The sequence below is a fragment of the Nilaparvata lugens genome, chromosome 14, assembly GCF_014356525.2.
Source record: "Nilaparvata lugens isolate BPH chromosome 14, ASM1435652v1, whole genome shotgun sequence".
In the NCBI taxonomy this organism is placed as follows: Eukaryota; Metazoa; Arthropoda; class Insecta; order Hemiptera; family Delphacidae; genus Nilaparvata; species Nilaparvata lugens.
Window position 1 is genome coordinate 13,663,708 of NC_052517.1, and position 27,607 is coordinate 13,691,314.

The 27,607-nt window shown below is 33.6% G+C and overlaps 1 protein-coding gene across 2 annotated transcripts; it reads right to left on the reverse strand.

The window, feature by feature from the left end:
- Positions 1–1,636: 1,636 nt before the first annotated feature.
- On the reverse strand, positions 1,637–27,545 carry LOC111055064 (bromodomain-containing protein DDB_G0270170-like). Of its 2 annotated transcripts, XM_039440784.1 has the most exons (7): positions 27,397–27,545; positions 18,531–18,705; positions 16,797–16,861; positions 12,170–12,272; positions 6,809–6,957; positions 4,241–4,345; positions 1,637–2,745 (listed from the first exon to the last, which is right to left on the reverse strand). In XM_039440784.1, the coding sequence occupies exons 1-7, from the start codon at positions 27,469–27,471 to the stop codon at positions 1,879–1,881; spliced, it is 1,539 nt and encodes a 512-aa protein (XP_039296718.1). In that variant the 5' UTR covers positions 27,472–27,545; the 3' UTR covers positions 1,637–1,878. The 2 variants fall into 2 exon arrangements, with proteins under 2 accessions (XP_039296718.1, XP_039296719.1); XM_039440785.1 differs by lacking the exons at positions 16,797–16,861; positions 18,531–18,705.
- Positions 27,546–27,607: the final 62 nt, after the last annotated feature.

Here is a 27,607-nt window from a genome sequence, read left to right on the forward strand (position 1 = left end):
GAAACAATAATTGTGACTTACACATAGGCTACCTATTTTATGTTATGTGGAATTATTTGGTGAATAATTGCTTATCATTCACAGCTACTATACTTCATATAATACACTGTAAACATGTTATACAAATCTTAAATGTTCACTTTCTTATTTAGGGCTGTATCCAAAACAATCAAAAAATTGAAACAATGTTTTCACTAGCCTGGGCAACTTGTAAGTTCAAAAAATATATGTTAGAAGAAGAACTTTGATTTTTAATTTTTATGTTTTATGAGTCAATTGTATCAATCTATCCTACTGTACTCAATTATGCGGATTGATTCACAATATTAGTTTATTAAACAAGATATGGTTGTTGGTAAGATTTATGGTATAATTTATCCATAATGAAATACTGTAATGTTGTCTAGGAATATCACAAGTTTATTGAAAAATTACATAGGCCTACATGTTTCAACGCCTATGGCTTCACCTTCAGTGTGAAAATGTACACATTGAAATGTATCAATTCAGGGCTACTTTCTTGTATATATAAAATGAATTATAGTACCATTTGAAATTAATAAAATAATAGAATAAAAATACAAATTATAACTAGGCCTACTAGTTTTGGGTCAGGTTATAAAAATAAATTTTTACCAATAGAAATAAATTAAATTAAAAGTTATAATTTGTATTTTCATTCTATCATTCTATTAATTTCAAAGGGTACTATAATTATTTTTTATAATTATGTTCATATTGAAGATGACACCTTAAACATGTGCTGAAACATGCATGTAACTTTTCAATGAATTTGTGATGTTTCTGTACAACATTACAGTGTTCCATTATTCCATTTATTTATAAACATAGTATTAATATAAGATTCACAAGGGAAATATGTAGGCTATAGCTATGAAAACACAAGTATCTACCATCATTATATTATAAGTGATTATCAGCCATCATATTCATGTACATAGCTTGATCTATTTAAAAATGAAAAAACTTGACTTTTTCAAAATGTTATTACAAAAATATTCTCTGAATATTGTAACCTATCATCACAATTTATGTACAGTATTTAGTAATCATCAACTACAACCTTTATGATATTCTAAATTATGTCTTCATCTTGCATCATTCCACAATTTCATTTCCAAATACAACTGTTAAAACTCATTGTTATGATAAGCAACACATAGGACTCATTTGTAATCTATTATTTTAGCAACCATATGACCTATTTACGACGTCCTGGAGGGTCACTTCAGGTGGACCTTTGAGCTAAGAATATCACTATTCTTGAACCATGTGATATGTTGATTAGATACATTAATTGGACATTCCATAACATCTTACACATACAACTTATACTCAACCTATACATAGCCTACTTATATTTATACACCAGCTTTCCTACACTATCAACTTTGAATACACTAAGGGCCGGTTTCTGAGCTCGGGATTTAGAAGCTCTAGAGTTTAAACAGCTGGACTCAGAAAATTGGCTTTCCAAAATAGGGTGTAGTTGTAGTCCACATTTAAATATTGAATTTCAAAAAACTGGAAAATTGAACACAAAATAAAAAAAAAGAGGATAGTCTAAAGTTTCAGCTATTTTGAGTTATTTAGGAATGTTTCATTCCATTGAGGAAAAACTTTTCCAATTATAGAAATGAGATAATAAAGATTATCATAAAAACTATGATTGATTAGGCCCCATCTCAGAAAGCCAATTTTATGACTCCAGCTGTTTTAAGTCTAGAACTTAGCTAAATTCTGAGCTTGTGAACCTGGCCTTGATATCTCTTACAATATTATGTGGCTTACAATATTGAGTAATCATCAACTATCATATCTATGATATTCTAAATTATGTTTTTATCTCAAATTATTCTACAATTTCCTCTTGTTAGTAGGAAACTGCACTCTTTTCTCAGCTTCTGGCTCTTTTGCTGAGCTGACGAGATTTGGTGCAAATGTGACTTTACACTGCTTTTCAGCATACAATGGATGACCACTGCCATCTTCAGGAAAAGACTGTAATGGTTTCATTTTCTTTGCAGCACAAGTACCACTTATATCATTTTTACCACTGGTACTCCATGACACATTGCTTGCTTGGGGTTTGGGATTGGTGACCTGAGACAGGCTTGTAACGATGGGTTTGATCTGACGTTGACAGTAGAGTGAGTTTGTCGGATCTGGCACATTTTTTGTGCAGTAAGATGAGTTTGCTGGTTCTGGCATGCAGAAGTGTGGAGTTGTTGGTCCAGGCAAATTTTTAGTGCACACATTTGTTGTTTCTGAAGCACTTCTTGTGCTGTAGTGTGATGATATTGCTGGTTTTGCTACTTGTGGTCCCACTTTGGGCGCCATTTTGTTATCATCTGCTCTACAACTATTGTTACTTTTTCCTCCCACTTGATTGTTGATCTCATTCTTGAAGGAAGGGGCTTGGTTGAATTTTGAAAATCCTTTACTGAGAGTGGTGGTGTTTGTAGCTCCAGCCAAATTGGAACGGTTGTTTAAATTTCCCATCACATTGGATTGATTGTTCAAATTACTTGTGAAGGTTGAATAGTTGGTAGCTCCTGCATAATTTGAATAGGTGTTTGAAGATCCAGCCAGATTTGTATGGTTTGAGTTTGAATTTGTGGTTTGTGCAGTTGAATCTGCATTATTGTCATGAGATGCTGGCTTTAGCTCATTTTTTATGTCCTCCATCATTTTTATATAATGCTTTTCAAGGTCCTCCATTTTCTGTGAAAAAATAATTCATGCATTTGATTATAAGAATAATCATATGACTTTTATTGGTGGGGAGCTCCTGATGGGAACGCTACCTTGCCTGAATCATTTAAGCTGTCAATGTGCCTTACAATTGTTATAATTCAGCTGGGACTGACAGTTTTATGTGTCCATCCAATAACTTGGGAGTTACCTGTAGTCAAAAACTTTTGGTAATGAGTGGAGTTTGACCCAGGGATCTGTGGGCTGCTACAGAAGCACTCTATCCACTAAACCACTGATCAATCTATGCTGGTTTATGGATGGATCATTTATGCTATTGATACTGGTTTTATAACAAATTAAATATTTGAAAAAATTGACTTATCCCTTGAGAATATAGTGGAATAAACATACATTCTAACTGTCAGCATTGATCAGGATAAATTACTCATTAGCATGTGTGCCCATGGGTGGGGGGGAATTAGATGCAGATAGTGTGTCCTTTAGATTCTTGGGGGGGGGTGCCTTAAAATCAAATTTTGGGCAAGTCAAAAAAGGTCAGTGGTGTTTAGGATGGTCACTGATAGCATGGGTTCCCAATTCAAGGAAAGGGAGGTAGTAGCTGATTTTTTTTATTTTTTTCTAATTCAAGGGGGTGTGGTGTAGCAATGAGCTTGGGATGGGTGGCACCCCTGATATAATAAATAGTCACTGTTCGAATTGGAGATGGATTCCCACATGGCATATCAGCTATCCTATATTTTTCTTTTGAGGGAGAAGATAAGTTCAGTTAAGTCACAGGAGTTAAGAATAAGAAGTTGCAAGAGGAAAATAATACTATAGAAGGAAAAATGAAAAAATATATCATTCAATTTTATTATTATTTTGTCATGTTATTATTAATTATTGATAATCATTGGATTATTTTAAGTGTGTTCACACATTTTTATTCTGCCAACACCGTCATAAGAGCCAATGATATTATTTTTCTGGCCAGCAGTGAGTTTGGAAGCAGGGTTTAAAATAGAATAAAATGGGATATAAAGCTTAATATGCTACTAAAAATATCAAGTGCCTATGAATAAAAGCAGGAGTTTAGAAACAATATTATTTGTGAAAACTGTGGGCTGGTTTCCAAGCTTGGTATTTAGCTAAGTTCCAGACTTTAAACAGCCCCAGTCAGAAAATTGGCTTTCCTAAATTGGGTGTAATTGCAGTTTTTATGATAATCTTCATTTTTTCTATAACTGGAAACGTTTCTCCATGACAAAATGAAACATTCCTGAATAATTCAAAATAGCTGAAACTTCACACTATTTTCTCTTCATTTTTAATTTTCTAGTTTTTCAAAATTTAATTTCAATTAAACTTGAATTGGGACTGCCACTATGCCCCACTTTGGAAAGCCAATTTTCTGACTCCAGCTGTTTGAAGTCTAGAATTTAGCTGAATTCCGAGCTTGGAAACTGGCCCTATAAGTGTCATTTGAGCACTTTTGCAGAGTAGTTTTTGTTTTTTGACTAACCTTCTCATGGATTTTGGTGTTTTCGAAATTTCTTTTTTCAAGCACTTCATGCTCACGTTTAGCATTGTCCAGCAACTCCCTCAATGTTCTCACTTGTTCCTCATACTGTAAGAGCAAAATTATCAAATAATTATTATTAAACGAAAATTAAATTGAAAGCTATGAATCTCCCTGAAGACTCCTAGTACTGCATTCAATGAGAGCTAAAAATATGCAAAAATTATTCACCAGTGTTATTATGGCAGTATATGATTAGCATTGGTGTTGCTACCCTTGTCTATCATCCTTGTTTCATCTACCTATAGTGAGGTACATGTTATAATGACAGTATTTGATAAGCATTGGTGTTGCTATCCTTGTCTATCATCCTTGTATTATCTACCTATAGGGAGGTCCACGTTATAATGACAGTGTTTGATTAGCAATGGTATTGCTATCCTTGTCTATCATTCCACAAAGCAGATAGCACTATCGTTTTCTAGCTCCAAAAAATCTCCAGTTTCTTCCCTAACAATAGAGGAATATAATTGATTAACAAAATATTCAATGGCAATAATAAGAATTCATCATTTGATCATTGAAAAATATTTTTTGTTGGGGAATAAAATATAATTGATCATATTCAACTAGAATGAACTGTTAATATTTCAACAAATAGTATACTGGTATCTGATATCCTCCATAGAAGGTAAAGGCAAACCATGAAAAAATCAGCAACCAGGAGAAAATCAGCAATGCTTTTCTCCCACCCTTCTCCATTGTCATTATAACATGGACCTCACCATATAAGGATTACAATTTTTTATATGCCTACATTGCAATCTATTCCAAAAAAGACTGATAAACAGTTTTTTTCTAAATAATAAAGAGTCAAATTAATATGATGAAATCTTCTCACCAGGACTACTACATCTAAAGAGAGGTCCACATTATAATGGCAGTGTAGAAAGATAAGAGAACAATGTTGCCGATCCTCTGTCTTGCCAGTGCCATCCATGCACGGTAGCTGATACAGGTTTATTGATGTAATATTAACTGTTCATTCTCGTTTAAAACTAGTAGTTCTGTGAACAGTAGACCTTGCGCAGTTATAAACTGCAGCCTCATCTTATACTGTCCATCAGAGTAAATCCTGTCAGTATGTCGTGTCGGCGAGATATCGGTGTGAAAACGGCTAATGGCTGTTGAGGTTGGTGTATCAAAACGATAACATGAAAAACTAATATCCTTCAAGACATACTGTCAACAGGACAGCCTGAGTTCAAAGCAGAGAAAGTTTGAGAGACAATACTATGTTATTTTAGTTATTAATTGCATGCGCTATTGCACGGAATCAATAGTTAATTTATTTATTTATTCACAATGGAGACGAGGGGTTTCCCCAAATATGTCTCCTTAACAGTAAAAATTGTACAGATACAAAAGAAAAAAGAAAAATAATACAAAATTATGCAATAATAAATAATACAAACAATGAAAATACCACCTAATTCGAAAATGAAAAATACAACAATTTCAAATACTTATGAAAAAAGTAAAAATAAAACAAATTGAGAATTCAAAATTCCAAAACTTATAAAAATTAAAGAATATAATAACAAACAATGAACAAAAATTTTATCAATAGAATAAATAACATTTATAACTGAACGACATCCCAAACCATATGCACATCCACACCGATACACCAACTATTTATTCGATCAGATCATGCTTACACAAGATTTAATTATTATCATAATAACGCTTTCCAGAATTTAGCGCAAGAAAACCAGAAAACATCTAGGCGCCCAGACAAGCTGTTATAAGCTCTTTGTATCCTATTTGATAGTTCATAAAAATTGCATTCAATGAGGCATGCAATTTATAGTCTACACAGCTGCGGATTTTTCATCAAGTTACATTGAGATATTGAATTGCATGCGTCATGGCATGCGATTTGTAATCAACTCGACAGCTGATTTATGATGAATAATTCTATAGTCTGATTTTTACTCTAATATTGGCGTATGAAGGTGGCTCCTTTTTCCTTTTATATTATCCTTGAAATGCAAAATTTCCAAAAACCTTGTATATACGTCGACGCGCAATTTAAAAAGGAACATACCACCTGTCAAATTTCGTCGTAGATGGGCAACATATAAACATTTAAACATTAAGAGAAATGCCAAACCGTCGACTTGAATCTTAGACCTCACTTCGCTCAGTCAATAATCAATTACGTTTTATCAAGCAAGAAATTATATTTTTCAATAATTTCATAATGAATTTACATAATTAAGATGGAATATTTCGTTAATTAGTTATCAATTCTAAACTGTTAGGAGATAATCTGTCAGCAGAGCAAAGCGAGAAAGAGATAGTGCTATCTGCTTGTTGAATGATAGACAAGGATAGCAATACCATTGCTAATCAAACACTGTCATTATAACATGAACCTCACTAACTTAGCAGCTAACTTGAAATTGACAAATATTAAAAATAAAAGTATAACTAAATTATCAAATAGGAGATACACAAAGTTTACAAAATGTTTGCAAAAACATAAATCTTGGAACTTTCTCTCACCTTCTTAATGGTAGCTTTTATCACGTCATTCTTCTCGGCATTTAAAGCGGCAATATTTCGTTTCTCATCATCTAGTTTCTCCTCATATTCTTTCCTTGTAATTTCCCATTTCCTTTGGGTGTCAGTCCAGTCGTTTTTCATTCTGAATTCTATGGGAAAAAGATTGAAACAGATAAATTTCATTCATTTTTTTTCATTCATTTATTGTATAAAACACTATAATCATAATACAATAAATTATGACATTGTAGGAAAAACTAGGCTGAGCCTGTACTATTTCTCTCCAAAAATTTTGATAAAATATTAATGTTGTTCAAAAGTAAGGGTTATGTAATCACACACTGCTTCTTCACTTGATTTTCGGTCCAGGAATAATAATTTGAAAATTTAGAATTTCGAAGGTTGATTTTAAACTTTAAATGAATCACAGAATGTATCACAATAAATTAAAAACTTAAGAAATATTGCACTTAATTTAAAAATAATTTTAAAATTCATTGAAGAAAGTAATAATATAATTTTGGCTGAGGTATGGACAATTAAATTGTTGGTCCCATTGATGGCTTAATTTATAATATACTAGCAGGTAACCCGTGCTACGCAAGACAACCTGACAACCTGCAAACTTGACGTGATGAAATCTTGAAGGATTGATAATAGGCGTTTAATCAACCTCAGAGAATTAAGAATCTATTTATGCAAAATTTCAAGTTAATCAGTTGAGTAGTTGAGACGTGATGATGCGTCATTCGTGAATTTCCCATCCCGTATGTGTATAAACCAATATTCTTTCCTTTATTATAGATTTAGTGTAGGTGGGACTATCCTGCAAGGAGCTTCTCACCATCAAAAAGCCAAACGAATTTACTTGTTAAGTTGATATTGTAGTAATATTATTAATCTATAATTTATAATAAAGGAAAGAATCGGCTGTAACACGTACCATACGGGATAGGAAATTCATGAATAACGCATCATCACGTCTCAGCAAATAAATGGATCAACTTGAAATTTTTCTTATAGGTTCTAAATGCATAGTGAGAAACAGGGAGACAGCCTCAGTCCTCTTCTATCCATATTAGTGATGGATGATATACACAAGATATGCAAGAGGAGGACACAAAACATGGTAGTAGGTTATTGGAATATGAGGCCAATTGGAACAAGAGCCCTCCTCCTATATGCTGACCAAATTGTTTTGATCCCTGAGTCTTCAGAAAAACTCCAGCAATCTGTGACATAATGGTCTGAAGAACTGATAGAAGAAGGAATGGTTCTCAATGTAAGGAAGAGCAAAGTGATGATGGTCTCAAAGGTGGGAGGAGAGAATGTGGAAATTAGGGTTGACGGAGAGATGCTTGACCAGGTGTCGAAATATGAGTATTTGGGTGTGTGGTTCTCTAAGGATGGAAAAATAGATGTTGAGGTGCTGAACAGGGTAAGGAAGGTTCACTGGCTTACTATTCCGTCAAAGACTGTATATTTGGTAAAAAAGAGATCAGTAAGAGGATAATAAACAAGGTATACAGATCAATAACTAGTAGTTCTGTGAACAGTAGACCTCACGCAGTATTCTCATCCACAAGTACCTGATTGAAACTATAGACCTTATGGAGATACAGCAATAGACTGGCTTCTCCACACATCTGTGTAATCACTTGTCAGCTGATTTATGATGAATAATTCTATAGTCTGATTTTTACTTTCCTTGCCCTATTACCATAGGTAAGGAAAGTATGGCTTTCCGAAAAAAATTAAGGTACCCCAATTTCTACATTTCTATATGTTTCAAGGTCCGCTGAGTCCGAAAAAGTGGTTTTTGGGTATTGGTCTGTATGTGTGTGTGTGTGTATGTGTGTGTGTATGAGTGTATGTGCGTCTGTGTACACGATATCTCATCTCCCAATCAACGGAATGACTTGAAATTTGGAACTTAAGGTCCTTACAATATAAGGATCCGACACGAACAATTTCGATCAAATGCAATTTAAGATGGCGGCTAAAATGGCGAAAATGTTGTCAAAAACAGGGTTTTTCGCGATTTTCTCGAAAACGGCTCCAACGATTTTGATTAAATTCATACCTGGAATAGTCATTGATAATCTCTATCAATTGCCACAAGTCCCATATCTGTAAAAATTTCAGGAGCTCCGCCCCATCTATGCAAAGTTGGATTTCAGATTCCCAATTATCAGGCTTCAGATACAATTTGAACAAAAAAATTTGAGTGGAGAAGATTGAGCATAAAAATCTCTACAATTAATGTTGAGTAACATTTTCACCTAAAATTGAAATTAAGCTCGAAATTCGAGAAAATGTGATTATCCAATTGCAAACTGTTGGTTCTATTAAATCATTCACTATGAAGAGATATCAGACCTCATAATTATGTCTCCAGCGTTATTATCCTGTCACCAGCTGGCTTAGATCTTTGTTTATAAGTAGACTTGTGATGCGCGTGAACACTAGCGTCAGGTGATCAATTCTAATAACGGCAAGGAAAGTTGTGTGAGTGCGCCACACCAGATTTTTAATTTTTACTCTAATATTGGCGTATGAAGGAGGCTCCTTTTTCCTTTTATATTATCCTTGAAATGCGAAATTTCCAAAAACCTTGTATATACGTCGACGCGCAATTAAAAAAGGAACATTCCTGTCAAATTTCATTAAAATTATTACCGCGTTTTGCCGTAAATTCGCAACATATAAACATTTATACATTCAAACATTAAACGAGAAATGCCAAACCGTCGACTTGAATCTTAGACCTCACTTCGCTCGGTCAATTAACCAATCCTACTGTCCGTGAGTGAAAGCTAGCCCATGAGATCATGCAATGAAAATAAAATAAGAACGGTGGAAATGAAATGTCATAGAAAAACATTGGGGAAGATAAAAAGGGATAGAATCCGAAACACCAGGATAAGAGAGGAAGTTGGCATGAGAGATGTAAGTGAGAGGATTGAAATGAGGCAGCTTAAATGGTATGGACATTTACAGCGGATGGATGACAGTAGAAAAGCGAAACAGTTTGTGAATGTGAGAGTGCAGGGAAGGAGAACTGTAGGACGACAGAATTGAGGAGATTAGAAGGAGAAGAGGGAAGACTGTTCCGGAGATGAGAGGGATGGCAATAGACAGACGGGTAGCCCATGCAACAACTGGGTCGAGGCTACCCCAACGCTGTAAAGGCATAGTGGGGAGAAACAAAGAAGAAGAACAAGTTCTCATTCTCAATTATTCACCAAGGATGGTTATAAGTCTATTTCAAATTCTTCAAGATTTCTGTAGGTCAGTTTTTCAGTTTGTGAGTTTTTATCAGACCCTTGCGGAGCACAGGTTACCTGCTAGTAAACAATATTCAGAAGAGTAGGATCTACAAGTGGTCACCCTTCCAGTGGGAGTAGCAGGCGGACGTATCTTAACTTATCTAATCGATAGCTCATCAGCGCGACCACAGGGACAACCTCTTTCCAAAACTCTTCAATAAAACTTTTCATGTAATGAAAAACAAATGTAGGTCTATTGTAAACTGTGAGAGTTACATTTAATTTCAGTTCATCTTTTCAATGTTTTATATTCAATATCGGGGGAGCGAGCTTTGCTCTGGAGTGTAAAAGCATAGAAAATTTGTAACGAAAGATTGAATTTATAGTTTATAATTATTTATTCATTTTCTCAGTCGTGCAATTATTTTTAAAGTTTTATGAGGAGGCACATATGTTCAAAACTGTACCTTTTCAAATTTATACTACAGTCCAAATAAAAATCTAGATCAAGCCACTATCACTCATCAAATTTACAATTTATTCACACTTCAAAAAACAAACACATCATCAATTACAAATAGATATACGGTACTATGAATTCTATCTAGAATGATATACTATGTTTGCTACAATATTTTTTGATATACTATGTGCTATTCTATACTAACAGCATCTAGTTACTATATTTTGTATTTTCTGGAGTAAACATTTTTTCTAAAAATCAGGTGTGGCGCACTCACACAATTTTCCTTGAATCTATCTACAGTAAATTGAAAAACACGTTCAAAAAACTGATGACAATAACTGAGGCTGCAATATTGGACAATCATTTACATATAAATAGAAATTATAAATCTAAGAACCCTTTTAAAACTGTTCAATCACAACACGTTTCGGCTATATAAAGGTACTAAAGGCTTCTAAGGGTGTGCTTTATAATTAAGAGTAGCCCTAAAGAAAAAATCTGGTGTGGCGCACTCACACAACTTTCCTTGCCGTTATGAAAATTGATCAACTGACGCTAGTGTTCCCGCGCATCTCAAGTCTACTATTCTAAGATCTGAGCCATCTGGTGACAGGAGAATAGCGCTGCAGACACACGAAGTCTGCTATCTCTTCATAGTGAATGATTCAATAGAATCAACAGTTACCAACAGTTTGCAATATTGTATAATCTTTTTTTCTCGAATTTCGAGATTATTTTCAATTTTATGTGAACATTTTATTATTATTGAACGAAAATCCTAAATAAATGCTGCAAATCACCCCGAAGACCTCTGCTACTGCAGACATTGACAACAGGGCTAACAGCTAGGTGGAAATTCATCTGAAAATTTTATTGTTCATTAATTGTAGAGATTTTTATGCTCAATCTTTTCCACTTGGAATTTTTTGTTTAAATTGTATCTTAAGCCTGATAATTGGGAATCTAAAATCAAACTTTGCATAGATGGGGTGGTGCTCCTGAAATTTTTACAGATATAAGAATTGTGGTAGTTGATAGAGCTTATCAATGACTATTCTTAGTATGCATTTGATCAAAATCGTTGGAGCCGTTTTCGAGAAAAACGCGAAAAACCCTGTTTTTGACAACATTTTCGCCATTTTAGCCGCCATCTTGAATCGCATTTGATCGAAATTGTTCGTGTCGGATACTTATAGCGTAAGGACCTTAAGTTCCAAATTTCAAGTCATTCCGTTAATTGGGAAATGAGATATCGTGTACACAGACGCGCACACACACACACACACACACACACACACACACACACACACACACACACACACACACACACACACACACACACTTTCAGCTGAATGATCCCACACATGCACTCGTTCACTCACTTCTACTTCGACCAAATTTCCAGCTGTTTTTCCAAGGGCGTATTTATCCTTTTAATGACCTTTAGCGAATTATCCCAGGGTTGAGACCTAGTGCAATCGAATTTTCATATCAGAAACCCACTTCGTTCCAAATTTCGTGAGAATCGTTAGAGCCATTTCGAGATCCGGTCTCATACAGATAATATATAAACATCTAAACATATGAACATAAATTGCTTGTTTAATAGTATAGGATGATATTTACCTTTTTGCAGATTGGCATCGTTTATTTTGGTAATTTTCTCTTCATAAATTTCATTAATCACTCGTATCTGCTCGTTCAGATCTTCCTTTTCTATTTCGAACTCCTGCAAAGATTACATTCATTAGTATTTCATTGATTATCATTAAATGACTGTCCATATAAAATGCTGTAATGGATCATCTCAAAGACTTCTGCTACTGCAAATATTGTCAATAGGGTTAACATCTATTCATATTTCGAATCAAATCGAATTCATTTCCAATACTTACAGAAATACACTCACATAAATATGTGTGACAACTTTAATAAACCATGGGTTTTGACAGCTCCTCAATCACATGAAAATTTAAATTTATTTTCCTTTTTAATTTTCAATAATAAAATCAGGATCACTAGAAAGCCAAATTGCGCCGACTGAATGAAAAATCGCAGAGCTTCAGAGTGATGGAACTTTCCAGTCTCCCCAACAGCCGGCATTTTCATATCAGATATTCCCACTTTTTCGAGTCAGTTTCTTTTGTGCCGCTCCTCCAAACACCCAAAGACTCTGACTGGCCAGGACCTGGACCTTCCTCTAGACCTCACCTTCCAGCCAAAGCTGACGAGATGGTCATCATAAAGGGGATTGGTATCGTACTCAATTAATTATGCATAATTTTATTAGCTATAATGTCATGTTGTCTTTCTTTCTTAAAGGAATTTGAAAATAATAAATAAAATGTAGAGAATTCAAACCAAGAGGAAGAACCTCAAAATTTTAAATACGTAAATAGTTTTAAAAAATTAATCAAATAGAAACTCCTTTTTATATAAGATAATTAAGACTTTTAAAACCTAAATAGTTTTCAAAAATTAATCAGATTGAAATAAATAGAAACTCCTTTTTATATAAGATAATTAAGACTTTTCATTAATAATCTGTTTTCCTTTTCTTCATAGCCAAATTATATAACTTTTAACTTATACAATGTCATTTCAAATTTATTAATTTTTTAAATATTGTGAACCAATAAATTTTATAATTCTTAGAATGATTTCTTCTTTTTATTCAAGAAATAATCTGCTCTACCATCTTCAGCTATGTATCTCCTTTGTAACTCTTCTCCCCATCTGGGAAGTGGTGGAGCCCCCAATATTTTTACTTTCCTTGTCTTATTACCATAGGTAAGGAAAGTATTGCTTTCCGAAAAAAATTAAGGTACCCCAATTTCTAAATTTCTATACGTTTCAAGGTCCCCTGAGTCCAAAAAAGTGGTTTTTGGATATTGGTTCATATGTGTGTGTGTGTGTGTGTGTGTGTGTGTGTGTGTGTGTGTGTGTGTGTGTGTATGAGTGTATGTGCGTCTGTGTACACGATATCCCATCTCCCAATTAACAGAATGACTTGAAATTTGGAACGTAAGGTCCTTACAATATAAGGATCCGACACGAACAATCTCGATCAAATGCTATTCAAGATGGCGGCTAAAATGGCGAAAATGTTGTCAAAAACAGGATTTTTCGCGATTTTCTCGAAAACGGCTCCAACGATTTTGATCAAATGCATACTAAGAATAGTCATTGATAAGCTCTATCAACTGCCACAATTCTTATATCTGTAAAAATTTCAGGAGCACCACCCCATCTATGCAATGTTTGATTTTAGATGCTCAATTATCAGCCTTCATAAATACAATTTAAACAAAAAATTCCAAGTGGAAAAGATTGAGCATGAAAATCTCTGCAATTAATGTTCAGTAACATTTCCACCTAGACTTGAAAATAAATAAGCTTGAAATCCGAGAAAATGTGATTATCAAATTGCAAACTGTTGGAAACTGTTCTTTCTATTAAATCATTCACTACGAAGAGATAGTAGACTTCGTGTGTTTCCAGCGTTATTGCCCTGTCACCAGCTGGCTCAAATCTTTGAATAGTAGACTTGAGATGCGCGAGTCAGGTGATCAATTTTCATAACGGCAAGGAAAGTTGTGTGAGTGCGCCACACCAGATTTTTCAAAAAAATTACAACATTGGTTACAAATGGTGATACATATTAATTGTTTTCTTTTAACCTGATGAAATTGAAAAGCTTACTTTCCGATACGTCACACAACAACAAATATGTAAAGAAGATAACGAAATATAAAGCATAATGGGTAATAGCCGCATACACAATGATCAATAATATTACAAGGTAGTGGAAACGAAAGGAAAACATCTGAGGCTTAGCCTGTGGGGAATGGAGAGTCAATTTAGTATATTTGCTTTGTATTAATTCATTTAGTTACTTCTAATTAAATATAACAGTATTCAGGACAGGACCTGCTAACTCGCTTCAATTTATACTGCACTTATAATCAGATTTAGCTAACTGATTATAAGTTGGCTAATCAATTAAAACTTAATCAATAAAGGAATTTTTGCTAAATATATGTAAAAAACAATGTACGGTATATAAAATTTGATTGTAGATAATAGAATGTTTTTCCTGTTAGACATAATTATAGAAATGAAAAATCAGGTGTGGTGCACTCAAACAACTTTCCTTGATCATAGTGTGCACGCGCATCTCAAGTCTTACTATTACAAGATCTGAGCCAGCTGATGACAGGACAATAATGCTGTAGACACACGAGGTCTGCTATCTCTTCATAGTGAATGATTTAATAGAATCAACAGTTGCCAACCGTTTACAATTGAATGATCACATTTTCTCGAATTTCGAGCTTATTTTCAATTTTAGGTGAAAATGTTACTAAACATTAATTGTAGAGATTTTCATGCTCAATAATTTCCACTTCCACAAAATTTTTCGTTTAAATTGTATCTGAAGCCTGATAATTGGAAATCTAAAATCAAACTTCGCATAGATGGGCGGAGCTCCTGAGATTTTCACAGATATGAGACTTGTAGCAGTTGATAGAGCTTATCAATGACTTTTCTAGGTATGAATTTGATTGAAATCGTTGGAGCCGTTTTCGAGAAAAACGCGAAAAAACTTGTTTTTTACAACATTTTAGCCGCCATCTTGGATTGCATTTGATCAAAATTGTTCGTGTCGGATCCTTATATTGTAAGGACCTTAAGTTCCAAATTACAAGTCATTCCGTTAATTAGGAGATGTGTACACAGACACACATACACACACACACACACACACACACACACACACACACACACACACACACACACACACACACACACACACACACACACACACACACACAAATCTCATGGTTGCACGCACGTCCATTAAATTTAACCTTGAATAAATGCTACAAGAATCAACAATGAGAAAAGTGGGGAAAACGCTGTTTAATAAGTGATTAACCAGGGTTAAATTTATGTGTCAATAAAACTGATGTTTTAGTAAGTTTACCTGACCTACACTTGGAAATGTGTGGAAACTAACATTGCAACATAACTAGTAGTTCTGTGAACAGTAGACCTCACGCAGTATTCTCATCTACAAGTATCTGATTGAAACTATAGACCTTATGGAAATGCAGCAATAGACTGACTTCTCCACACATCTGTGTAATCACTTGTCAGTGATTTATGATGAATAATTCTATAGTCTGATTTTTACTCTAATATTGGCGTATGAAGGAGGCTCCTTTTCCCTTTTATATTATCCTTGAAATGCAAAATTTCCAAAAACCTTGTATATACGTCGACGCGCAATTAAAAAAGGAACATAGGTACCTGTCAAATTTCATGGAAATCTATTACCGCGTTTCGCTGTTAATGCGCAACATATAAACATTTAAACATTAAAACTTTTAAACATTAAAACTTTTAAACATTTAAACATTTAAACATTTAAACATTTAAACATTTAAACATTAAACATTTAAACATTTAAACATTTAAACATTTAAACATTTAAACATTTAACATTTAAACATTTAAACATTTAAACATTTAACATTTAAACATTTAAACATTTAAACATTTAAACATTTAAACATTTAAACATTTAAACATTTAAACATTTAAACATTTAAACATTTAAACATTATTTAAACATTTAAACATTTAAACATTTGAACATTTAAACATTTAAGCATTTAATCATTTAAAGATTTGAATATTCAAACATTTAAACATTAAGAGAAATGCCAAACCGTCTACTTGTATCTTAGACCTCACTTCGCTCGGTCAATTATCCTTGAAATGCAAAATTTCCAAATACCTTGTATATACGTCGACGTGCAATTAAAAAAGGAACATACCTGTCAAATTTCATGAAAATCTATTACCGCGTTTCGCCGTAAATGCGCAACATATAAACATCTAAACATTCAAACATTTAAACATTTAAACATTTAAACATTAAGAGAAATGTCAAACCGTCGACTTGAATCTTAGACCTCACCTCGCTCGGTCAATTAAAATATCAATAATATACTAGTTGTAAAATAATACCGTTGTACCATTTTAGAAAATTTTGAATATAAAATAACGAATTTATATTATTGGCATTATTTTACCACTAACAAGTAGTAGCCCTGAAGAAATACGTTTTAGACAATAATTTATAAACATCTTCAATGAATACATATGAATTGAAAACTGCCTTCTTCTATCAACTTTGATTTCGATTATAAAAAGTCAATTTGTGAAATATACATTTTCTACTTACTTTTTGCAAAGCAACACAATTTTCCTCCTGTGATTGTAATTGTTCCTTAAGTTGCTTGTTTTCCTCTAAGAAAATAAAACGAAAAATTAAACCACATAGGAAATGAATACATGGAAATAAAATCACAAACATGGTTATTTATCCTATTAATATTAAACTCATGTTAATCTGATTTAGAAACAAACTTGATTATTACTAGTAGTTCTATGAACAGTAGACCTCACGCAGTATTCTCATCCACAAGTACCTGATTTCAACTGTTTTAAATGTTAACAAAATCAGTTCACGTTTGAATTTGTATTCCATAGTTTATTAATATTTATGTTAATTTAAACAACGAATAAAATATATTTCTATTCCAGAATTTATATAATATTCATCCAGGTCCGTGATAATCTTTCCAACTAATGAAAATTAATTATTCATTTCAATCAAAAATATTATAATTTCTTCAGCATTATTTAGTTCATTTTTTGATTATTTTTAATCACCTATTAAATTATTTTTTTCGAATGTGAGAATATTGATACTGATGGGCACGCATAATAATGTCATGACTGCAAAACAAAATATTGAAACCAAAGACCTTAAAGCTGCGATTAGACCAAATTTATTAACAAAATGTTAATAACTCAATCCTTATAGATTATATTAGATTGAACATAACTTATCATACACATGATGAACATGTGTGTTTGTCAACTTGCGTTCAATCTAATAGAATCTATGAAGATTAAGTTATTAACATTTTGTTAATAACTTTGGTGTAAACCCAGCTTAAAGATGCATATCTCATCAAGGTCTTTGATTGAAACTATAGACCTTATACAAATACATTCGTCCCCGTTCTGGCAAAACTCACTAACTACAAAAATGTTCATTTTCAGTAATATATTTCGATAGGCTTAAAAAATGTAGCTCTTTGAGTAGGCAGAACTCACAAAGTTATATATTTTATTACTATTTCTATTTTTCCACTTTATTAGATCTCACTAAAGTGCTAGACACATTTTTCTTGTCTGGCAAAATTCACCAAAGTCCTTTAGTTCTCAAGGAATCGCCTAGCAATTTTTACTAACCATCTTTAATGAGTTTTCATCCTCATGAATACAGAGCTTCATCAAGCACTATACATAAATTCACTATTCATCACTTCACTAAACATATTTCGTGAGTTTTGCTTCCCACAAACTAATTATTAATGGATAGTGATAACATTATTTAGGAAATGGTGAGCAATATTTGCTGTTTGGTAGTCAGGCAAAACTCACCAAGTGTTATGTGCTTATAACTCATAACTGTAGTTTTTGACTTGGTGAGTTTTGCCAGTACGGGTACGCATTAATTTCTGGCTTCACACATCTGTGTAATCACTTGTCAGCTGATTTATGATGAATAATTCTATAGTCGATTTTTCCTCTAATATTGGCGTATGAAGGAGGCTCCTTTTCCTTTTATATTATCCTTGAAATGCAAAATTTCCAAAAACCTTGTATATACGTCGACGCGCAATTTAAAAAGGAACATACCTGTCAAATTTCATGAAAATCTATTACCGCGTTTCGCCGTAATATTATTCTAAATAGTTTTTATCAAGTTTTCTATAAGTTTCAGAGAAAAACAACCCATGAATAAACATCTTGTATCTGAATAACTATCAACTGACCATATCCATAGAACTATTTATGAGAATAAATTATTATTCTGAACAGTTGCCTGGTTTCCATTACTTACGTTTTACTGAGAATAGGTCATCAATAACACTCTGCTGCTTTGCTACCAATCTGTCAGTATGTTTTTGCATTTCATTCTGTTTTTCGTGACTTTCCCCAGCTAATTTTAGCAATTCTGACATTTTTACCAAGCCTTTATGCTGGGTTTGACTGGTTTTCAGAAGTTTACTATGGGACTGCAAGATGTAGAAAAATATTAAATGATTGATGTCTTTTCTATGATGAAATACTTGATAATAACTCTGTTGAAGCTAATTACACTAATAACATTGAAGACATTTCTAAGAGATGCATTTCTGGGTCAAAATATTAAGTTTATTTAAATACTATAGTGAGGTCCACGTTATAACGGCAGTGGAGAAAGATATCAGAACAACGTTGCCGGTCCTCCGTCTTGTCAATGCCTTCTATAGACGGTACCTAGCTGATACAGCTTTATTGATGTAATAAAGCTTTAAATAATCGTTTTAAATAATCAATTAGGTATAGATATCTTATAAAACAAGAATTTATTTTTTTCAATTATTTAATAATGAATTTCTTAATTAAGATGAAATATTTTGTAATTATTTATTAATTCTACATTGTTAAAAGACGGTCTGGCAACAGAGCAAAGCAAGAAAGAGAAAGCGCTATCCGCTTTGTAGAATAATAGACAAGGATAGCAATACCATTGCTAATCAAACACTGTCATTATAACGTGGACCTCACTAATAGCAGGTAACCCGTGCTCCGCAAGGGTCTGATTAAAAACTTGACAAACTGAAGACTTGATCTAGGTGATGAAACCTTGAAGAGTTGATAATAGACCTGGAACCATCCTCCCTCCTTAAATAAGGCGAATCTTCATGCAAAATTTCTAGTTTATCAGTTCATTAGTTCAGATTTGTTGATGCGTCATTCGTGAATTTCCTATACCCTACATGTATAAGCCGATTCTTTCCTTTATTATATTAATATTGAGGCACCTAGTTTCGCTTGTTATTTTTATTTATTGATAAACAGAACACAATTCTCTAAAATGATCGTGTTTATATTTTACAGCTGTGTATAGCCAGCTTATCAATTTCGGGGATACGATATTTTGATTTTCCACAGAATCACTCGCTCACTTTTTACTATCTGCAGACGACGAAAGTCTCAGATGTTTCAGCCAAGGATGATTTAATGTCGTTCAGCGAGTTTTCCCAAGGATGAGACCTAGTGCATTCGATTTTTGATATCATAAACCTACTATGTTCCAAATTTCATGAAAATCGTTAGAGCCGTTTTCGAGATCCGTTAAACATAAATAACCAGATAACCAAAGATAAAAATAACCAGATATAAAAATATAAACAGATATACAGAAATTGCTTTCTTAATATAATAGGATTATAGATTAATTTTGAAACAAAGTGTCTTAACATCAACAGAGTTGAAAAATATCAGCTGCCGGTTGCACAAAAGTCTATTTATTTTTTTTAACAGTAAATAGTAAATTCGTATTGCTTTTGTTGGTGGGGAGTCCCTTGCGGGAAGATCCCACCGCCTGAATATATAGTTTAAGCCGTCAATGGGCCTTACGACTGTCATTCTTCAGCCGGGACCGACAGTTTAACGTGCCCAACCGATAACACGGGAGTGATCTGGTTAAAAAACTTGGTTATGAGAGGGATTGAACCCGGGATCTCTGTGCTGCTACGCAAGCACTCTATCCACTAGACCACGGATCACTCCTTTTTAACAGTGATTAAATACTACAAGAACCGATGGATGAAGCGGATGACGCCTTTAATCAGAAGTTAATCACTGTTCGATTTAATACAATTTTTGTGAGTGTAACTGTTAACAAGGTCGAAAGCTGGGTTTACACCAAAGCTATTAACAGAATGTTAATAATTTAATCCTTATAGATTCTATTATATTGGACGGAACTTGACAAACACATATGTTCATCATGTGTATGATAAGTTATGTTTAATCTAATAGAATCTATAAGGATTAAGTTATTAACATTTTGTTAATAACTTTGGTGTAAACGCAGCTCAAGGCCAAACATTCATTATATTATCATTGAAGCTTATTGCTGTTATTATTGTAGAATACATTTCTTTAGTCCAGGCAATGAATGTTCAAAAAAAGGTACCTATAGAGGGAAAAGTTTGGAAGACAATTTTTGACTCCGCAGATCTGTTTAGGGTAGTGAAGAGGTAAGCATATCAAAAGTCCCCACCCCTACCCGACTGTGCTAAGGGAGTGGGGTGGTTCAAAGGTACCATCTTTTGGTTTCTCGCATATAACTCGAAAATTATGCTTTTTACAGACATGACTATTCTATAAGAAATTAAAGCTTACATAATTTCCTACAATATTGATCTCACAAATTCTCCTATATCTCTTTCACTTTTCGAAATATCCGCTCTAAAAGATGTGACATTTAAAAAAAACACATTTTCCTTCAATGTTTTACTATTTTTGCTCTTATAACTTTTTGAATATCGATGGGAAAAATCCATGCTGATCATGAGCTCACAGAGCATCAAATTTTCTTCAATTCGATGTATAATTTCACAAGTTTACGCACATCCCCACGACTGTTGCAGCAGCTTCAGTGTTGAGTGTGATATCTTTAGTTATGCAAAAATAGACCAATTGAAAAGGAATTTGGAGAGAATGTTTTGAACACAATTTTTGACTTTGCAGTTTTGTTGAGACCAGTTAGGGGGTGAACATATCAAAAGTCCGCATCCCTACCCCTTGTTGCTAAAGGGATGAGGGTGGTTTAAAAGTTGGATTTACAATATTTTCTCTGTGGTGATTTGTGATATCTCCAACAGTTTTTGAGCTATACGCTCTTAAAAGTGTAAAATAACAGTTTTTAATCCTATTTTTTTATGTTTCAGGGCCTACAACTCTCCAACAATGCATTGTAAAAATGAAGGCTCACGGGAGATTTGTAGAGCTTTGTTTTCTCTTCGATTTGATGTATGATTTCACTATTCCAAGTTTTCCTCCTATTGTTATAGCAGATTCAATTTGGGGGGGGTGAAATTTTTAACTCTGCAACAAGTGTCAACTTAGCAGTTCCACACCTTCAATAGACCAGCTAGAGATGCGTATTTTGGCTATGTTTACCTCCCAACTAGTCTTCATTAAGCTACAGAGTCAAAAATTATGTACCAGATGTTTCAGACTCAAATGTCATTGTCAAGTGATCATTTGTTACAAAATTACAATTTCACCACCCATATTGAATCTGCTATAACAATAGAAGGAAAACATTAAGTAGTGAAATAATACATCAAATTGAAGAGAATTTGATGCTCTATAAGCTCATGATCAGCATGGATTTTTCCCATCGACATTCAAAAAGTTATAAGAGCAAAAATAGCGAAAAATTGGAGAAAAATGTGTTTTTTCATAAATGTGACATCTTTTAGAGCGGATATTTCGAATAGTGAAAGAGATATAGGAAAAGTTGTGAGATCAATATTGTAGGAAATTGTGTAAGCTTTAATTTCTTATAGAATAGTCATGTCTGTAACAAGCATAATTTTCGAGTTATATGCGAGAAACCAAAAAATGGTATCTTTGAACCACCCCCATCTCCTTAGCACAGGGGTTAGGGGTTGGGACTTTTGATATGCTTACCTCCTCACTACCCTAAAAAGAACTGCGGGGTCAAAAATTGTCTTCCACATTTTTCCCTCTATAACACTTCGTTGACTGGGCTATTATTAACAGTTGAATTCAAATTGCCTCAATAGGAGTTCTTAGTCTTTGGAAAAACGTATTATAAAATACTTTCGTAGATTACTGTTTCAATAAAGTATAGTTTGTATATAAAAATGAAAAGAATGAAAAATCAGATCTAAATTGAGAATAAATATTAACAGCATATTATACTGCCAGAGCATTGAGATTTGACTTTTATAGTCTAAAAAGGTAATTTTTACTACGGTAGGTACTTGGAAAATTATATTATGTGACATTTCATCCAAGAACATTGAAGATGTAGATTATATCTGTTCTTGGAATTTAGATGATTAAATTGGCTTGTTTGAAAGTGAAATGCCACTGATATTTATTAATTATGCGGTACCGTATTTTATTTATCATAAAAATGTAAAAGGAGTAGGATAGCAAAAATTGACCAAACTGAGCTAAAGAAAAAGAAAGAAGAAAAAATAAAGGATAGGTTTTAGTGCATATAAACAGAATGAAGCAGGCTTTCAGACATTTCCCACCCCAGGCAGTAGAGCCACCTCTCGACCTTACGCTTGTAAACAGCAATACTGCATTCGAAGTCTCTCATCTCTGCAGGCAGATTACGATATACCATCTGAGCCAGGTAGAATGGTGTTTTCAGCTCCACTCCGTGAACCACCTGCGGCGTCGCAAATCCATAATTCAATCTGTACCGAGTAGGATAGGTATGGAGAATTTCTGGCAAAATATTATGACTATTGTTCTTAAGGTAAATTAATAGAGATTTTATATACAATTGCCTTATGTTTAAAACAGGAAATTCTGAAAATAGTTGTATAGTTGGGTATCGGTATTGTTTGTTCAGGGCTGTTTTAATTATTTGTCTTTGCGACACCGCAAGCGGCTCCAGGAGAGAAGGTGACAGTCCTCCCCAGATGAGAATACCGTACTGTATGATAGACTGAACGAAAGCATAATAGACAGTCTTACAATGTTGCAAGCTCAGTACCTGGCTCAGTTGATTGAAAGCATACAGCAATCTTCGGAGCCTCTGCTTTATAAACTGTATGTGTGGACTCCAATTTAAGTTGTAATCAATTACTATGCCCAGATACTTGTATTGGTTTACTCTTTCTAAGATTTCACAGTTGCACACGGTAGAAGTTGGGTCTCCACATGAGTGAAGTTTCATGACTCTGGGGCCTGGATCTTGCTGACCACGGGTTACAATAGGCATGTACTTGGACTTACTCGTATTTATGGTCAAACAGTTATGGTCGAACCAGCTTTTTATCATAGCTAGGTCGGTTGTTGCATTTTTGAACGCCTCATCCCACTGCCTACCTGTAGAAACCACCGCTGTGTCATCAGCAAATAAAAAAAGTTTACTGCTGATGTTCAGCAGCGGTAGGTTATTGACATAGATCAAAAAGAGTAGAGGCCCCAGAGTACTCCCCTGAACAACTCCGTAATCAACCTTTTCCAGGCCACTCATATTATCATTAATTTGGACATATTGAAACCTGTCCTGTAGATAACTCTTGAACCACTGTAAGGAGGTCTGTTTGAGTCCAATCATTTCCAGTTTTATCATGAGTTTCTCCCTATCAACAGAATCAAAGGCTTTTGCCAAATCAAGGTAAGTAATTATCAATTTATTTTTTATTTTAATATTTTCAGTAATATGTTTAGATAGGTCAAAAAACGCGTCTGAACAATTTTTTGATTTTTGGAAACCATATTGTGATGTTGATAAAATATTATTCTCGGTCAAATATTGCATTAATTGGTTTTTCACACATCTTTCTAGTATTTTTGAAATTATTGTCAGAAGAGAGATTGGACGATAATTACTGTAATTGGTTTTGGGGCCAGATTTGTAGATAGGGATAACTTTGGAGATTTTGAGTACATCTGGAAATTTGCCTGTTTGTAAACTCAAATTAATTAAATAGTGAATAGGGTGTATGAGTGAGAGCACGTTTTCTTTAATAACTCTTGCAGGAATCCGGTCATGGCCTGGTGCGCTGTTTCCTCTCATGCTGCCAACCACCTGCTTGAGTTCTTCTTGTGTGACACATTGAAACTCAAACCGAGACTCGACAGCATGATAAGAATCGTTTACTGCTGGCTCACCCCTGGGAGTAATACTATCAGCCAAACACCTCCCCACAGAGGAGAAGAATTTGTTGAAGCCATTACTAACATCTGAAACACTATGTTGTCCTGTGGCTTGCCCATCCTGTATAAGCACATTTATAGGGAAAGAATTTTTCTGAGTAGGTCTTCCAGATATTTCATTTACAGTTGACCAGAATTTTTTGGGATTGTGGGAGGCTTCATCTATTTTGTTTTTATAATAATTGTATTTTGCAAGTTTAATCAAAGAGTGGAGTCTATTCCTGTATTGGAGAAATTCGTTTTTCAAGCTGATACAGAAGGGTTGTCTATTCAATTTCTTTTTTAATTTATCCCGGTGCCTGATAGATTGAATTAGACCAATGCTGATCCATGGCTTCAATTTTGTATATTTTGCAGTAACCTGAATTCTTTTAGTGTTGGTTTCTATAGTTTTCTGGATAGTTTCAGTAAACAGACGTGTTGCCACATTCACGTCAGTTTCGCTAGTAATTGAGTCCCAGTTCTGCAAAGAAAGAGAATTATTGATTGATTGCCAATCAACCTTTGAAAAATACTCATCCTTATTTGTGTGCTGTGTTTTCTTATTAGAGAATATATTCATACATATTGCGTAGTGGTCAGTGACAGCTGTTTGAACTATTATTGTAGAGGCTTGAAAGGATTGTGGTAGTCTTATAAAATAGTGGTCTATACAAGTACCGCTGGCCGGCCTAGTCACCTTGTCTATACTAGCTGTTAGTCCTACTTCGTTCAACACATCAATGTATTTCTCTTCCAGCGAACCCGGAAACACATTTAAAATGTCACAATTCAGATCTCCGGCTATAATTAGCATTTTCCTATTTGTTAAAGAATTGAGATGATTTTCGAGAGCTACTAAGAATCGAGGTAAGCTGGAGTTTGGACTCCGATATACAGCAAGAAGTTGACAGGGAGTTCCCTCCCAGTCAAAATCTATAGACAGACAGGTGGCCAGACCACCCAGTTGGAGCTCATCACATGTTACTGTGAGATTACTATCTTAGGCTATTGATTTAGGCTATTGTAAGATCTGAGTGGCTTATACCCTGGGATTTCCAAGAGATCACTCTCGTCATTCAGCCATGCTTCAGTCAGTACAATACAGCTAAAACGATGTTTGATACCTTCTAAGATAACCATAAACTCGTCTATGTTTTCCTTATAACTTCTGATATTTTGATGAATCACTGAGAAATCCGCACAGTCTCCATTCCTTGAAAAATTAAATGTAGGATTGTAGAAAGAAAAATTATTAATGTCTGCACACTCTGTGCACTCGATCGGCGACGCATCAATCGGCGCCATCAAATCGCTCATTAGACCTACTATCAACCAAACGATTGTTGTAACAAGCCGAGCCGCCTGACTAACTCAGTTATTTAGCGAGAGACGGAACATGCTTTTAATTGAAAATAAAAATATCATCTTAGGGGAACATTAGGCTAATGAATACTAATATAAATGAAAACTTATTTTAGTTCAACTGCTACTTGGATTCAGTTATATTGATACCACAATTAATTGAATACTCAAGTGCCCTAATATACTACAGTAACTATATAATATACCAGTAAATGTAATAAAAGTTTTAAAAATTAAATGATTACACTATTAAAAAACTATTTCAACGAGATTTGAACAAATATTATCTCAAATTTGTTTCAAAATAAAGTAGGTTGTTTCTCAATAAGATTTTTAATTGATAAGACTGAGGTAAACAGAATTTTTAATTGATAAGATTGTGATATTAGAATTTAAATTTCAGCATAGTATAGCATAATAATAGATAAGTGGAAAGCTCAGAGAATGTGCAAAGATATTCTTATGAAGGATGGGCACCGATAGACAAAACACAGATCGACGCTCCGGAAACCAATGCTCCTCTTATCTAACCAACGCTAAAGAGAACAACGCATCTTAAAAACGATCTGTGATAGGTACATTTGTCAATGATACATAGGATCATTTTTCCTGGGTTATAGATAATTCATGGAAAATGACATAAAATATGGAAACCACTGCAATATCCATGAATAATCTTATTATCATTATTCTTTGCTTATTTTTCAAATTGTTATAAAATTGATAGTTATTATGTCAAATTTATATGGAATTAATATTGTTTAAATTTGAGAAGAATATCGATGACCGGTGCCGACACATCTATGCACCAATATTTAACTTAGTTAAATATTGTGAAAACTAGAAGAGGGCCGTGCGCTCTTTTTTATGAATGGCATCACTTTTTATGTCGCCAAAAACTGGCAAGAATATACCTATAATTTATATTTTGATAATATTGAATTCTTTTTTCAAATTATGATTAAAACACGCATGAACGAACGATTAATTTTTTACAGTGGAAACTATAATATTGTGAAGAAAAAACAAGCTACACTTTGATCATTTTAAAGATTATATAAAAACATCTATCATATTATTTGCTATCTATCTTCTACAGCATGATTAAAGAAGATTACTCCATTGTAACTGAAATCGAAATTATCTTTATTCTTCCTCTATGAAAGTATAAACAATATACAATAGGTATATTTTCTACAAAATTTGAAGAAGGTTCCTCACATGGGTAAAGCCTGTGTGCGAGGAATGAGTTCTCTACAACTCCATATAGGTAGTTAAATATAAAATGATGGATATGACAATGATCAACAATAATTAACTGGAAATTTTTACACTATCGTATTTGAAAATCCCAGTCCTTGGCTACGACTTCAAGAGTAGGCTATTCAAAAGTACCTACGGTAAAGTAACAACCTTTTATTCAAACTTAATACAAGATTTATTAAGATAAACCTATGAACTAATCATATATTATAAATTTTAGATCAAAAAATACCTATGAAATACAGATCAAACTAATAAATCATTATCTTTGAATTGATTAGGTAGGTACTGTATTTATATACCGTACAATGTCAAGATCAAGCAGTAGACCGGCTTGATTTAATAAAGTTTCAATTCTTTTTTGATCGGATATTCGAATGTTGTATTACCTTTTGTAGTTTTGTAGATGTTAGAAAAAGCTCCATCAAGTCGTCGTCAAGAAATTTTTTGTCAGTTTCATCCATAATTACTCAAAATTTATGAATATTTTCACAGATAAAACAATTTTTGAACAGTGGCTCCAACTTCACTCTTCACTCCTACCAACAATGCAGCAGCTATGTAACTGTGACATAACCTCACTCTCACTCTCGTTTTTGT